This window comes from Aphis gossypii, chromosome 3 (assembly GCF_020184175.1).
Source record: "Aphis gossypii isolate Hap1 chromosome 3, ASM2018417v2, whole genome shotgun sequence".
In the NCBI taxonomy this organism is placed as follows: domain Eukaryota; kingdom Metazoa; phylum Arthropoda; class Insecta; order Hemiptera; family Aphididae; genus Aphis; species Aphis gossypii.
The window spans coordinates 41,745,203-41,762,967 of record NC_065532.1 but is presented as its reverse complement, the minus strand read 5'-3'; the positions used below and the strand labels follow the sequence as shown (position 1 = coordinate 41,762,967).

Below are 17,765 nucleotides of genomic sequence, written 5' to 3'. Positions count from 1 at the left end.
TCAAATTAAATAGTTTCACTTAATTATATGACCTATAACTGCATAGTTAATGCATTTTCATGACAATTTAATAAAATATTCGTAATAATAGTATATTTTAATAGTGGCGTGTAGTGATATTTAATATTGAATAAGCGTTAAAATAAAATTTCAAGTCAAAACTTAGAAAATGGTATTTTATTGATAAAAATTACAATCTAAAGTTTATTTAAAGATAAAATCCATTCGTCTAGAAGTTTCGGTTGACCACAAAGTAATATTGTCATTTGTCAATATTTACCGGTGTAGTATAACAAAAGTGTATTGATAATAAAAATAATCCGATATGCAACGGCAAAATATTGGAATTACATATTTAAAAATATCGATAAGCGTCCGGCACAGAGCTTATAATCGCCATAATATAATAACGTGAATATCTCCTTTACCAAAACCGATTATTCTTACAATGACGATACGGGACAGGCAATCTAAAATACGAACGCTTCTGTAAAGAAATTGCCTATACAAAAAAAATTAGGTAATTTAATTTCTTCTGAAGAAACCTGATAAATCGAATATTCAATAAAAATTAATAAATAGTCGTCATTTTAATGTATAAATAGCATTATCATTTAACATAATACATGTTAAACTTTTTATTTCTTCCTTTTTGGCCGAGTATGTACTGCTTATTTAGCTTTCCCTGGCCACATGTCACTATAGTATGTTAAGACATGTGTAGTCGTCATGTAATGCATGGAAGTTGATAAGACTATAAGAGTATATATACATAAGATACATATTTATATGTTAAGTTATGCGATGTAGCCAATAGATGAATATTTAACCTTTTTAAAGTTTGTGACAACATTGAGGATTTGAGGAAGATAAATATAGTATTAATTAGTTATGGATACGTACCTATACCTAAATTTTAGTAAAAGTTTAGTTTTAACTTCTTAACTTAACTGAACCAAATCAAAAACTCTTAAGTAGTTCTAAAATGTTATTATAGAATATTGTGGAATTCATGTATACGCGATAAAAAAATATTATTCTACTAAAAATTTAAACATTTTAAACATAGATTATGTATGGAAGAAAATAATAAATAGACAATAACCATAATAATATGTGATACACTTTAATACGACCCATAACTCATTATTCATTAGCATCAAATCAAATTTCAAAAGGTTCCCTTTAAAAATTAAAAACCATTGAGATGTAATATCGCTCATAAGTCATGGTAGTTTTTTGTCCAAGGATTCAATAAAATACAAATAAGAGTCGGGGTGGTGTTAAGTGCAAATTCGTGTCTCCCTCGATTCGTTTCAGAAAATTTTTTTAAAAGATTAATAGAATTCAATACATGACGTATAATCTATGCTTGTATTCATGTAGATATACCCAAAAGTGATTACTTATAAAGTTATAAATATTGTTCAAAAATATATAAAATACAAAGAAATACTTCAATATTTTTTAATTTCAAGGCACTTTAAACGAATTAGTTTCATGACGATGTGTTTGTATTTTAAATGAAACTTTTTGATTGCAAAGGTTCGGAAATCGTTAAACACGTAATTGAGTCTAATTAAGATCGTGTAATCAAACATTAAATAATTCTTTTAAAGATATTTATAAAATAATATTTTATTTAAGTTGTAATTATAATTTTTAAGCATTAGTCTAACTTGTGGAAGTAATGCGCAATCAGTTTCCGAAACGTCGTTGATTTAACTGAGAAAAAAGTATTAGTCTAACTTATAATTTATAACACGTTACAAGAATAACTTAATAACGATACAATTAACGTTTACATACGCATAATGTCTAAATACCTACTTAATTATAACCAATAACGAATGTTCTATTCTCGGAATTTATTAAAATAAAACAATGAGAGTGACACATCGACAAACTGAACAAACTAAATAATTACACCCAACAGACCAACAAACTGTGTATTATAACTTATAAGTCTATAACTATACATAACTAATAACTATACATATTATTATATATAGACGTTGCAATACTACTATTGGATGTTTATTTGTCTATTTGTAACAAATATTTTATATATTATTATAAAATTTTTTTATCTTGGTACATCATTTTGGTTCACATTTTTTGTATTAAAAAACTCATTATGTTGCCTAAGACTGTAAAGCATGATATTAATCTACATTTAATTTCCCACAATATATTATTTTTTTTCGAAACTTTTTAAATATGCGTTTAATTGTAAGCATACATAAAATATACTAGAATAATATGGGTGACTCAGTTATCATAACGCGTGTGGATATTCCATCAATTGCTTTATGAATCTTATGATCTAATTTTTATTTTCCTAAATAACCCGAAGTAAGTAGGTATCTGAGCCATTTCGTCATACATAGATAGGTATATTTTATTACGTACCTATAACATGTATGCTGTACTTAGTATTCAGTATAGTATATACAGTATCTGTTTAATTGTTATTTTGTACTAAATTATAATTTATATTTCATTATATTTATTTAAAAGCATATGTTTTTTAGAAAATAATAAACATTTAAAATGTCAATTATATTATGTATCTATCGTTTTCTAAATGACTGCTTAATCAAAACTCATTATACCTATAGCTAGTAGTTACATATCTCACTTATTAGTTATTAGGTTTCAAAAGTTTCCTCTTAGATTGTTAATGATTGTTAACTTGCCCTATAACTGTCTTCGCATATTATGAACGTTTAAAAGTTGCAATGATTAATTTAAAAAATAAATAAATAAACAAATAATTATTTTAAAAATGTAAAAATAAATTCTATAAAGTTTCTAGATCATTTAATAGTTTTTAAGGGAATTTATATTAAATTATTATGACATTTTTTGTGTTTTTAGACTAAGAACGTAATTTTTAGGACAACAGCTTCCAAGCGCTTTATATATATTATGTGAATTAATCACGCTTAAATACATTATAATAAGTACGGTGATCGTATATTGTTAAAATAATAAAATGGGGCGTGTGAATAGGGATCTAAACAGAGAAGTGGAAAACATTGCTGTCCAGCTGTAAAAACCTTTTGTTTTTGTCACCGAGGGACCGGCCGGAAGAGGTCCATTTATGTGCACGTCGCACCGTGTCTTGCGTATATGCATGTATGTGTGTGGGAGGTCCCTGCGCGCTCGTTCTCTATTAATACGCAGACCGGCAGGCCGTCGGCACGGCGTTCGATGACTCACGATATTTCCGTCTTATTTTGGACGCCCACCCCTCTCTGCCGGTGTCGTTTTTTTTTATCATATACACACGCGCACAGCTATATAAAGTATATCGCACAACAACCATCCCTCCCAAATCCGCGATCTGATCCCGCGGAAAACAAGGGGCTGGAAAAACAACAACACCGCCGACTGCCGCCGGTTAAAGATAAACACAGCGCATTAGGCTTAAATATGTTTCCCCCATACATACTATAATATGTATTTAGGTAAGGTCTACCCTTCGAGTGCGATTTTCGTTTGTCATTCTAATTTTTAAACGCTGCCTTAAGCCCTTTATACGAACGCTATATTATAATGATTTATACGTAACACAGTATCCATAATAAGACACTATACAGTCCAGAATTTCAAGTCTCTCTTTAGAATCGACACGAATTCTCCGCTTTAGTGAAAATTCAAAATATTAATTTTGGATTTTGAGTGGATCAATATTAAATGTATTAAATTCACAATGATGACATGTGCTCCTTTATTTTTTTATGTCAGCATCTTTTGGAGTAGTAATAAAGCTTATAGATTTTCAACTTCATCTTATCTTGTGAAAAAGTGAATTTAGTTGGTACATTTTGATGAGGGATGGGGGTAAACAATTGCTAATTGCTAGTAAATATTATTTTTGGAGACTTAAAACTTTTACATAATATTTAATAAATTTTACTATACACAATAAAAATTTCAAAATATATAGATTATTTATAGATAATACTTATTCCAAGAATCTATTCACACTGTTTTACGGTAAAGACGTATTGATTTGAAAAATTAATAATAATAATAATAATTTAATATCATATAAATATAATGTATTATTTTAATAAGTAAATGTTAATAATATATTTTGACTTTTTTTTAGCTGTTTTTATTTATAAACATTTAAGTTTTTTTATTTTAATGATAATAAAATGTTTTTATATTGCTAGTTGCTACGCAATTAATTTTATTTTAGTATGAGAACTAATTTACAATATCTTTTTAAATAATATTGTATAGACACCATACAATTGCTTTTGTTTTCTTTTTTACTGGTACATACATTAAATGTATACTAATTTTTATTCCTGTTGTGTACTATATAATTGGTTTAAATTACCATCTGTGACTTATAATGTATACCTTTTGCATAGCATTGGATAAGGCAAAGTATATGATTATTAATTTATGTATTCAAGTTTATTTTATTCGCTTTTATAATTCTTTAATCTCGTGGTTGTACAATGGTAAATTAAGAGAGCTAATTGCTCGTTAGTTACTGTTCACTATACAATAATTAAACCTAAATATAAATAAATAATATATATATATATATTTATTGTGTATATATTTTGTTAATAAAATGAATAATTGATATTGTATTAATTTTATTTTATTTTCTTAGTATTATTGGTTTTCAAATTATATATTTTATTTCTATAAATCTGTTAAAACCAAAGTTTTGAATTGTTCTAATTAGTTAATTAAAAATCTTTTTCGAATCTTTTTTCCAAACGACCAAACATAATGGTTTATTTTTGCTTTTAAATTTAATAATACAACTAAAAACCAATCCAGTTACCCACCGATCAGTATATTACCAAATAAATTTTAAAATTGAATGTTATACATTTTGCCACAGTTCAGTTGAAGTAAAATAAACAAATTTATATTTGAAAAAATAAATATTTTACTCAAATTAAGTATTAAAATATTAATAAATTGGACATATTACAATATATTATATATTATTACCACAATATTTTATATACATTATAATAATTATACTATAACGTTATAAACTTTTATAAAGTATCCAACACATTTGTTTTCTATTAAAACTTATTTTTAACTCCTGAATAAAAACCTAAATAATCTGGGTAATTTCATTAATCTTCTTGTTTAGTTATCTTATCGCTAATTTACAGACTGGTTAAATTTGTTGGGTAGATAGGTGGGTACGTGAAATGTGGATCGTACAGTCAACGCGATGGGAATAGTGAATCGCACCGGTTTGTCATTACAACGTTTAGCTAAAACTAATATAAAAACTTAACCTAACCGGCTTTAAAACGCATGTACGTTCTTTTTTTCTTTTGTAATTTTTTACAAAGTTTTTTTTTCTTTGAGATATTATTTACACATATGATCCTACTACGTGTGTTATTGTGCAGTTGAGAATAAATACAAATTATAATAGCATATTTTTTCATGAAAATGTATCGTGATGCACCGTGTTCAATTCGAAATAAGCACAGAAATACTTGGGGAATGAAGACGTTAAAAATGTGTTTTGGTAAGGGACGTTTGAAACCACACGAAACTATCGAACAAGGTAATAAATAATAATATTATATTTATAATGCAAAATTGAATAACCATAAGTAATAAATAATAATTGTGAAAGTATATTATATTACATTCTTCAATATTGTTTGTCACGTGTAAAATAATATAAACTAATATTAATTAGTGAATTTTAAACATTGATTTACAACAATCAATTATCCTAATGTTACATATTATAATATTATGTACCTATTATATACCTAATAATTAAAATATTAATAACATTCATTGAAATACGATCATTGTTATAGTCATTAGTCGTTATAGATGTTATTGAATTATTATTTATAGACGCCATGAATGCATGAACAATATCGTACTAAATTATAAAATTTGGTTATTTAAAAGTAAATACCTATTGTTTGTTACATTTTTTTTTGTTTGTTTATAACATTTTAAGTACCTATTTAAACCGATTTACAATTATTATTATAATATATTATAAATAATAATTTAATGAATTTGAAATTCAAAATGTCTTATCAAGTTTAATATTTGTATGACATTAGATCTTGAAGGATTCGAAATCATGCTTTATGATTTAAAGGTAATCAGTAATAATAGTGATATAATTTTCATTTAAATAGTCATTGTATTACGTTATTAATTCATTTGTTTTTTTAATTTTGATATTAATACTATAATTATTTAAACACACAACGAGTACTATTTAAACGAGTATTATTTATAACACTTGAAGGAGAAAAAAATTATTTACTTGTTTACTTATGGAAGATACCTATTATAATATTGCTTTTCTCTCGACTTCAATTATAATTATTTGTTTTTTTAATTTTAAGTTAGATGACGTCTTACCCGCATGTGTAGTTGTCATCGTCTTACAAACACAGATGTAATATTTATAAGTAGGTATATCTTTTAATTTTATAATAGGTCAATTCACTCTAATATGAAAACTAACAAAACAAAATTAATTTTGCCGACTCAAATTTACTATATTGTGCATTTGTAAGACGAAGACAACATTTATTTTATGGGTGTGATAAATTACTTCAACAGGCTGTAAAAATATCAAATATAAAATACAATTTAAACAATAAATTAAAAATATGATCTATTTTATTGTGATGAATCAATAATTGTTACATTTAAATTTAATATAATAAAACACTATAGTCATTAATTAGTAATTATGTAGTTTGTTAATTTTTTAAATTTAATGTGAACTGTTAAGTTTCCAAACTTCTAGGTTAGGGGGTAATCAATACATTTTTTACTAAAATAAATAGTTTTCCAATAAGAGTGTAGGTTTATTATCGTTAAAACTTAACGAATCCTAAAAAAATCTAACCTGCAATATTATTCTATTATTGAACTTATAAAACAAAATATTAAATATTGGATCGGTTGTTATCTATTTTTTTTTACTATAGTTATTAGTTAATATCTATATTTTAAAATATGATTGAAAGATAATTGTTGGGGTATTTTTTTGCATATCCCTACATATAGATATAACTTGTATAAAGAGTAATTTTATTATTATTTATTCATTTATTTATCTTATTGGGTATATTACATATATATAGTCATATGGACTATGATGTATAATAAATATTGTTTCTATGTATAGCATGTGATGTTATTGTTTATAAATCGTTGCATCATAAACTGATGTGTAATTATTTAAAATAACACAAGTATTATTGTTACGAAAGTTGAGCAATGAAGTATTGACAACAAAATCTGTCAAACTTCATATAAAAATATCAAGTCTTATCGTCTTAAAATTGTGTGAAAACATTCACAACAATATTGTTATCAATGCATATATCAATGTGCTAACTTATATTATGAATCATCGGTTAATATTTTTTTTGAATCGATGATACTTTGACGTTTTTATAATGTTTTATTTAGGTTGATATTTTATAATAAATCAAGCGTCTAATAAACTATTTGTTGAGTTTCTAATCTTTTAACATTATTTATTTTAGAAACAAATATACCTAATAAATACTTTAAAGTTAACAATGACGTATTTATTATGCCATTGTATTGATCAGTCATCTGAATTTTAACTGCAGTTACACTATATAGTATAAAAAGCAAAGATAATATGATAAATGTAATTTTTTTTAAAAATTTAAAAATTAAAAAAAACCTCAAGGTAATATTTTTAATTAGTGTAGTAATCTAAATCGAAAGATAGGTATTTTCAATCGTGTTTGTAAAGTTGTTAAATGGGGACTGATTGTGATCATACAAGAACAGTTTTAACTGGCTTTCATGCGAATAAGTAGCTACATATTATAAATAATACCTTTATGTTCTTATGTATAGTATCTTTTAGCAATTTTGTGGTTTTCACTTTGTACTTACATCATATATGCAAATAAATTTACCAATACCATTTTACCTATTTTCATATGGTTATTATTTTTTGATTCACTTCTTGATTCGTATCATTATTTGTAATTTACTATTTTATTGTCGCTATTGAAATTTGAATTAATAATACAATACATAGTTAATTATAACCGCCAATAATGTTCATAATTATTAATGTATAGACGCGTCATACTTGTATATCATCACACCACTTCATGAAATATTATGTACATCAGGTATAATTTATCGCAAGTATTTATCTTGTGTTCTTTCAACGTGAAGGTTAGTATTTAGTAGTTACCGTTTTACTGTTTAAGTAATATTATTTTGAACATATCTGAACTCGATTTGACTTAGATGGAATTGATTATGACGGTTAGGTTATTTACATACGTATGTATTCCATTGAAGACTCATAAATTACTTGTGTTTACAAAGAAGTCAGGAAGTTATTATTGTATATGCATATGGAATGTGATTTCCTTCTTTGTTTTATTCAAATTTTTCGATTATATAATATACAAGATCGAATACTATCATTAATTAAAAAAAAAATCTTAAATAGGTACATACGTTATTTATAATGACAAGAACATTAGGTACCTAAAATAAGATATTATGTTGATCTAATATTATTTAGAAAAAAATAATACTTGTAAATTACCTAAATTTATTATTTTATACTGGGTACCACTCGTAAGGTTAATGACACGATATAGCGTATTAGAATGCCTATTAATATTATTTAAGTACATTTCGAATTGCGTGAGAATCAGTGTCTGTAATACAAAATATAAATGGATGCGCCATGCGCATGAGTTAAACGACACACGCAGCCGTACCTACTAAATAGTATAATATTATTATATTATGTATATAACTAGAGCAATATAATGTAATATTATTATAGTAAATAGCTCACGGTAATGAATATGTAATCACGAAAACAATTACACGATATTACGTAAAATGGCTTTTCATCAAATATTGATAAACCAGAACATGGAAAATATTAAACACAAACATTTATTATTGGTAAATATTAGTATATTTGTGCAAAGTTTTACAATTAAAATATATATACATATTTATTAATAATTTACTGAGTATTAAATTCAACTAAGTATATTATATAATATTTTTGTGTACGGTGGATCTATTTAAATTTATTATATTTGCATTGCCATTAGTTCTCATTCATCTAATTAAATAATATAATACAATCATATATTTTTTAACATTAAGTATTTGCTGAATATTGAGAAATACTGCTTTAAGTACTTATAAAGTATCAGATTTAAGTAAAAAAATATATGTAAAATATTTAAAATTATTATATAACTGTTATATCTTTTATGTAATATATATACTTGATGTATCTGGGCGTCTGCCCGTTAAATATTAAAATAATTTTGTTATACAGGGTCTTCCAAATTTCGAGTGACAAAAATGATGTGTATCGTGTGTAACTAACAGGTAATCCACACGGTTTTTATCTCGCCAAATTTAGAAGACCCTATATGTACTAAATATTTTTATATTATTAGGCAGTACATTTTTTTTAATGATTTCTACTCTTTCTCAAAATATACACATATTATGACGATTTAACACCCTCCACATATTATTATACTATAGTGGACGAAATTAGATTGTGCTCAGATTTAAGTATGATCACAAAAAAAAAAAAAAAGGAAAAACGGGAATAAAAATGAAAGATTAATACATATGGATATTGTGTTTAATTAAAGCTCGTCCTTCCGCCTTTAATATGGTTTTAATATTATTATTAACAATCTTATTTTTATAACAATAAGGTCAATTATTACTGTGGTGTAGTCGTCTCAAGGTTATTATAGACCAGCCCGCGTATTCACGCGGTAACGGTGACGGAAAATCAGCGTCATTTCTTTTTATGCAGTTTAACAGTGACTGCCTGACGGGTTAATACTTAGTAGTACAATAATTATTGTTTGTGTTATTTTCTTCACGTCGTCCATTTCGCCGTAATCGCCGTTGGTTTTATTTAAGTTCACCTTTAACCAGTCAAACCTAAAGTAAGAACTAAATAATAATTTATTTTAAGCCAAAGTTATTATTACACTAAAAAGTTAAGTGTGACTTAGCAATTATAATTATAAATAAGTTTCAACATTTTGTTGAAATTATTCTAAAAAGAATAATTATAAACTTTTAAAAGTAATTTAAAAGTATGACAGTATTCTTATTCACGATTAAAAATAATTGAATGTCATCAATTTTTTTTTTTTTTATCTAAAAAAGGTATACCTAGGTAAACACTTATAAATAACCATGCTTACTGATAACGAGGCGATCAATGATAGGTACATTAATATTATTTGATGCAAATTATTTGTTTTAACTAGTTTATTTCAACTTAGTTTTAACAAAAATAAGAAATGTATTTATAATAATCCGTTATAAAACTTTTATAAATAATTGGAAAAACAAAATAAGACACATATAACTCGATATAACATATTCGTGTTCGATTAAAAAAGAAACAAAATAACTTAATACTTATTAATTACCAAGAATAAAATGTAAGCATCATTCCATAAGATAGAATGTGTTATAATACGGTTAATATCATTGTCAAATGTTCCATTTTACCTCGTGTTTTCAGTTGCTCCGTGGTTTCTTATCTATAAAAAATAAAAATTTTATAATTAATTACCAATATAATATTTTAAAAACTCAGAAGAATTAAGTTTATGGCACCTATTTGATTTTTTTGTTATTTTTTAGTTTGTTATCCACTAAGCTTATAGATTTCCTATAAAGGGTTTATAATTTGATATAGTTTTTCGATCTCGATTAGTGGATTTATAATAACGAGTATGAACAAATGCATAACACTAATATAAAAGGAATGTATACGCTTATCACATATCATTCTTATATTTTAAAGACTAGAAGTATATTTCAGTTTCAGTTTGAAATTCCATTCTTATTGAATTATTTATTTTATTTTATACTTATAGTTAATATATCATGATGGTGAAAAATAAGATTACGCATTATTACTAATATTATATATTTTTACTCTATGTATAAATATAACTAACATTCCATAATAAAATTAGTATAATTTTAAAATTAAATCATTGTATAATTTTGGACAAGAAATTTAGGTGTAAATTTATCTTGTGTTACGAATTAAAGCACATTTTCTGTCTGTTCTATTTAAAAAACAAACGTCCTTGACTTCGAATACGAGTGAATGTGTAGGGTGAAACGTCAACCCAATGGTTGTATCTGCATATTTAATGGCTTTTTTTTGCACTGAACTAAATTTTGGCTTAAAATTGTATGTTTAGAAATTTTTCTTTTTTTTTATGGTAAAATTTTTATCATGTGATTGATTTTTCTGTTATTGTTCATAAAAAGTTTATTATTATGATTTTTATTTTTATAGAGTTTTATTATTTATACGTCATACTCATGCGTTTGTTAAAACTGTTATAGTAATAATAATAAAATATTGTTATAATAAATATCGACCAGTAATAGAAATCAATAATACTGGGCCTAAAGTGCATTATAACTTTTTCCATTTATAAGGTTTCTTAGGTGTACCATTATAGTATGGCACACAATCGTGAAACAAATTCTATAATTTTAAAATAATTTTACTAAAATTTCACAAATTAATTTGAATAATTCTAATTTTGAATTCATTTACTTTTTGAACGATTAAATGCAGTTTTTATTTTAACTTTTTTATTACATAAGTACATTTTTTTTTATTATTCATCAACTTTAAAATTATCTATGCAACTACCTACTTATTTTAATATTTATACGTAACAAATTTTTTTTTACAACATAATATTCAATTACAGTTAAGACGACTATAACACAAATTAGGTAAAAAAATTATAACTAAAAATAAATCATATTAAGTATTTCCGTTCACGTGACAAAATATAATTATATTTCGAGACAATGATAAAGAACACAGACATCCTCCCATCCTCTTAATATTATCAGCTGTACTAGTGTACTATTCGTACCATTTTAATTACAACAAATATAGTTTTAGAGAAGGAGTATAATTGTTTTATTGATGAGTTGCTATGAAAGTTTTATTTTATGTAGAATGACAAGTATTGTGTCTTAGCTAATATTATGTCAAGACAGGTGTTTAAGTTTTTATGAAGATTTTTAGAACATAGTTAAGTATAGTAATCCAATTCAATGTGATCATATCGTACTCATTATTATTTATCGTGTATTATACTTAATATTATTATAGCATTAATTAAGATTATAAATATCTATTATTTTAATAAATCCCGTTGTTGTATTCATATAAAATATTTTCTCAAAAGGTATTTTCTGCCATATTTTGTATTTTAGTTAAGTGACCATTTCAAGCTGTTGTTTATTTATTGTTTACATTTTCAGACTTGAACATGATGGGAATAGCCGTACCTAGATTAAATGTTCGTTCGCCATCCAGGAAACGTCCCATGCCAACTACCAACAGCACGCATGACCGCTGTAAGTAAAATGTAGTATAATTTATGAATTCAATTCATTGGAAATTTCAATTTCATTAAAACTATTAAGTATAAATATATGATATAATAAGATTTCAGAATCTGTTATAGGTAATATAATATAATATTGTGGTATGACGGGTGTGATATCGGTGGCAAATATAATATAATGTATACCTAATAAGTTAATTATATCTCACTATATTGTTTTAGGGAGAATTTTGTATGGTATAACAGAATAATTCACTGTACTTTGCTATAAATAGTATCATATTATATTAGATATTTGTTTTTAATTTTTTCTATATTTTACACCTAACTACCTTACTATGGTTATACGATAGCGTACGGTTGGACATGTGAAACTTCTCAATTTAAAATTCTAGTAATTTAAGTAAATTTTGTTGAAGTATAATCTAAAAGTGTAATAATTTTTTAAGTCGGTATTTTAAATTTATTTTAATGCAAGAGATCGTGATAATTTCTATACGTAAAAACATAATCGTTAGAACGAATAACAGTTCAAGCTTTGAATTAAAAAAAAACATTATCGCCGTGCTATTAAATTGCATACACAATACCCCTTTAAGAGTACTAGTCTACTGTAAGATGATAAAATTAAGATCATACTTTCAAATTTCAATAACTTACGATGAGCATCTTTAACGCTGTTGTTTTTTTTCAAAGTTTTGTACGTATTTTATCGACCAATCAGAAGTTTGCCGTTATACGTCAGTTCTTGGCGTGAGTCATAATTTATACGTTCAAATTCATATATACAAACGAGGTTTGTACAGTATACACTGCTGCAGCGTAACGGCATGAGTATATAATGTAAAGTTGGACCTTGAAAATTCGCTAGTATTTTGTCGCTCGTGTCTGCTACAGTAATGTACATTTTTTGCGTTGTATTTAAAATTATTGTACGCGATCATAAAATTTATACGTCCATCACACGAAAATTAATTTATTACATTATACGGGATAATATGTAAAAGCTTACCAATCGTCCGACGATACAATAGAGAGAAACCCAAAAAGACACCTCCCCAAAACAAAAGATCAATATACACAGTCACAGGTGAGTCACGCGCCATATTCTCTTACCCCCTTTATGACCGTCATATGCTGCTTTTATAATATACGCGCTAAAATGTGTATTATTTTACATTTGTGTTTTTCAAACTTTCAAAAACATCTAAAGCGTTTTTTTTTCATTTTACATTTTACTAAAATTCAAATTTTATAACTTCTTCAATAAAATGATGAGGCATATAATAACAGCAACTTTTTATTAAACATACCTACGTACCAGTTGTATTATATTATGTAATAATTAATGTATTCAATGATATTGAATTATTGATAATCATAATCATAAATTGATAACTTTATCTATGTCTATTGTCTTGTAATTTGTTGGTTTATTTTTCTTAAATAAAACTACAATATTACACTAACCTAAAATATTATTAAAATATCTACTAAAAATACATTTTTATAAAAATGCAAACTGTTTGAAATCATTTGCGTGGTAAGCAAAAAAAAAAAGTACTTCGTGTTCGAATTGTAGCAGGATATTAATAGTACCTATTGGAAATGATAATCAAAATAAATTGTTTAGCGAATAGAACAAATTCATTACTCGTGTATAATGTTGTGGTCTCGCATCGTCATTTATACGAACTGTTGACCTTTTGTTTATACATTCGATAAGAATTAAGAACAAAAAACTGTATATATAGTCGTAAATCTTGAATGAATGCACCACCGTATCTAAATGTACCTATACGATTTACTTCTATTTCATAACGGCCGATGACATCATTTACAGCACCTTACCTATATTAATAAAAAATAATAATAATAATAAGATAAACACTACCTACTTAAATTCGAAACAAGCGAGCAGGGAAGTCAAATGCGAGTTCTTAAACGACGATATATTATATAATATACCTCCTGAGTAATAATAATGATAATAAAGTTTCTTTTGTGTAATCGACACAATCGTCGTCACGAAAAATATTCTAATTCGATATTGTAAGGTGGAATATTGGGTACAGCGTCTCGTATACGTACCTATATAGCACAAATAAGATAACATTGCTTAAAGGCTGACTTAACCCGGTACTACGCTGATATAAAAATATAATGCATCAGCATGAAAAGTAGACAATAGTTTCGTGATTGAACACAGTATAAAAAGTTTGTTAATTATTCGTCGTTGTATCTATATACCCTGGCACCCTGCAGACTTAATGTACTCACCATCAGAATAACATTATAAGTCCGATTTTTTTCGAAAATATACTTTTCAAGTCCGTTCGAGTAAAACGTGTATCCGCTTTTGCAGAATATGCTTAAAATCGTTGTCAATACAATCAAAAAGTGTGCAAATCAAATACTATATTATTATAATAACAATCATGAAGCTACGATGTTCCCGAATAATATTTCAAATTTTTGACCAATCGTTGAATTGTATTGCATTAATTATAATATTATATTATTATGTTGCGCGATAAGCGCACAACACGCCATATATATATACATATATACGTATATGATATACAATATGCACGACAGTACGGATACGGCTTTTTTTTTTCGAACAATTTTCACCGGTCAAAATCCCGCCCCGGCTCGGCTGCTACGTGCTACATAATAATAATAATAATAATATTTATTTATATACATTAGCATATTATTATTATTATCATTATTATACAATGCACCACACTATTGCACGGCGGCCCGTGAGCAAGGTTGCAGTCGGTCCGTCCCCCCGCTCGCAGCCGCGTCCCCTCCCAGTGCCCGCTCCGCGCGCGCGTGTGCACTGTGCACGTAAAGTTATAATATTATAATAGTGCCACCGCAGCGGTTTCGTAAGGTCGATTCGGGCCGCGTGTGCGTGTGCGTTTGCGTGAGCGTGTACGTGTGCGATGGTGTGTGTATAGGCATGTGATCGGATGACTCATCGTCGAGACCGCCGCCGCCGCCGCCGCCGCACGCCTCGCTCTGCCGCATCGTCACGACGCGCAACTATCGCCGCCGCCACCGGTTACCGCGTAGTAGGTATTGGTATCGATGTTTGTCGTACCTGTCCGCCGCCGTCGACGGTGGACGAATTTATACTTTTCGGGTCGTCAAAAGGGCGGACGGGGGGGTGCCCGGGGTAAACGGCCCCTTCTCTTTTCGGCTTATTCGACGACGATCGTCCGCCAAGACGCCAACCCCCGGCGTGTAGATAACCTCCTCATCGTCGGCGGTGGGGTTGGTCGTACCTGACTGCGCTCGATGTTTACCGCCACGATATCGCGATTTATAGTTTCCTCGTCGTTAGGTTATACACGACGTAATGATATCGAATCGAATACAACGCGAAATCGACGGCGACGGCGATGATGACGACGACGACGAGCCGCGTGACTGTAACATCGATTGATCGCGAGCGCGCCCGCGCCGTGTTCTCCGCGAGTTTTTTTTTACGCCGCCGCCGCCGCCGCCGCACTACTACCACTACTACTACTACTACTATACTACTACTACTACTACTACTACTTCTACTACCATACTACTACTACTACTACCACCGCACCGAGACCACGACTAATACCGATACACGGACACTGTACGAAACTCGTGCGCGCCATCCACACACGGGTTCGTCGAGTAAGGTCCGCCGCGCACCGCAACGTATAACGTTATATTATTATCATTTTTCATTACAGTCAACTGCGATGTTCCGAAATTTAAAGGATTTTTGAATTTTTATCCGGCCCTCGGCCGTGACCCACACACGATAACATTTAGTATAATATTATATAGTGTTGGTAAACATCGCGTAAACGACGCAAACGGTTTGTCTCATCTCGTTTTCGTCAAATCTTCGAGCCGTCGGTCGTATCTATACGCGATTCTATATTATAATAATATATTGCCATATTGTAAACGTATCGGACAGCGCACACGACGAGACATGGGTGCCGTCGATCGCTGCTGGGAATATTCCTATGGAAACTGATCGAATTCCCACTGACCGGATGACTGGGGTAAGTGAGTCGCGCGTGTGTGCCGTATATATCATAATATTATATGCCTATTGTACGAGTGCGTATAATATATATGTGTATTATGTATATGAATATAATGTGTGTGAGTGTGTGTGTGCGTATCTGTGCGTGCGTGTATACGTGTGTGTAATCGTAGGTACCTGCATTAGCGCGAGGATATTATGTTTTTTTCGAAACGGTTTTCGGTCAGTCGACTTTCACCGCGAAATCTCCCGACGTCGTTATTATAATAATATAATATAATGTTGTATACCGCCGTTGTACAGGTACCTACTGCAGGTGTCGTCCGTTCGTTTTAATATTTCATTTTATTTTTACGCAACCGTAGCCATGCGATGACATTCGACGTACACATAGAAATTCTTTAGGACGATACGGCGAGAAAAAATCGCATGCCTCCTCCTCAGATCCTTCGTGTTGTACCTACGCCAGCGTTACCTATATAGTTATTATATAGGTACGGCCGTCGATCGACGTAAACCTCACATTTCTGCGTTATTGCGACAATCGCTGCAACACGCTCGATCTCTTCAGCTGTGACGACTGACCAAATAATTACGAGCGACCGGTGTGAAAACAATATAATTCTCTTTGCCTTTGAGAATTATCAAACTGTTTTTATTTTTATACTCTTGTCTCTTACACATACGTTCGTATATAGTAGGTTCATGCTGTAACCGTTGGCAACATTTCAAAATTTTCACGTGATCCGTGCAATTTTAAACGAATTTACATATTTTTCATCATTTTTGTTTAATTAAGACTTGAACATAACTGATATAAGGTCCGGTGCATCAAGTTTCTTAAGTATCTTTTTTTTATTATCGTTTATCGGTTGATTTTTTTTATTTCACTCAACACGTTATAATTTATATTAATAAGGTGACTCATACATTTCTAGTGTAGGTGTTTCATTTGAAGGAGTTTTGATATGGTCGTTTATGTAATTGCAGCGTCATTGCTCTGGATTGATAAATACCAAATTTTCAACATTTGCAACATCAGCTGCAAAATTACAACCATTAAGAAATGGTTACGCAGATAATTTTGAAAATTAGAGCCCGATAAATATTAATAAAATATAATAAAATCTTAAATTCATTACATACAGTTTAATATATATATATTGTATATATTTTATATATATACATTAAATTATCAGTATTAATAAGTTAATTGATAATAAGTCATTGAATTTATCGCTATTAATTATTTGTTTATATAG

At 28.3% G+C, this 17,765-nt stretch overlaps 1 protein-coding gene and 1 long non-coding RNA gene across 4 annotated transcripts in view; one reads left to right on the top strand and one right to left on the bottom strand.

Moving 5' to 3' along the window:
* The first annotated feature begins 5,224 nt into the window (after positions 1–5,224).
* The window catches only part of LOC114126148 (dual specificity protein phosphatase 10-like), a 36,771-nt gene continuing 24,230 nt past the window's right edge, over positions 5,225–17,765 (top strand). Inside the window, exons 1-2 of one of the 3 annotated variants that reach the window (XM_027990031.2) lie at positions 5,225–5,572; positions 12,370–12,465. In XM_027990031.2, coding sequence (XP_027845832.1) covers positions 5,449–5,572; positions 12,370–12,465 — 220 coding nt within the window. In that variant the 5' untranslated portion in view covers positions 5,225–5,448. Of the gene's footprint in view, positions 5,573–9,848; positions 9,996–12,369; positions 12,466–13,334; positions 13,546–17,765 lie in introns of those variants that run through there. The other 2 variants (XM_027990033.2, XM_027990035.2) reach the window with 2 other exon arrangements.
* On the bottom strand, positions 9,697–13,255 carry LOC114126150 (uncharacterized). The gene is made up of 3 exons (XR_003592564.2): positions 13,116–13,255; positions 10,491–10,604; positions 9,697–9,990 (listed from the first exon to the last, which is right to left on the bottom strand). It is a non-coding gene; the product is annotated as an uncharacterized LOC114126150 (long non-coding RNA).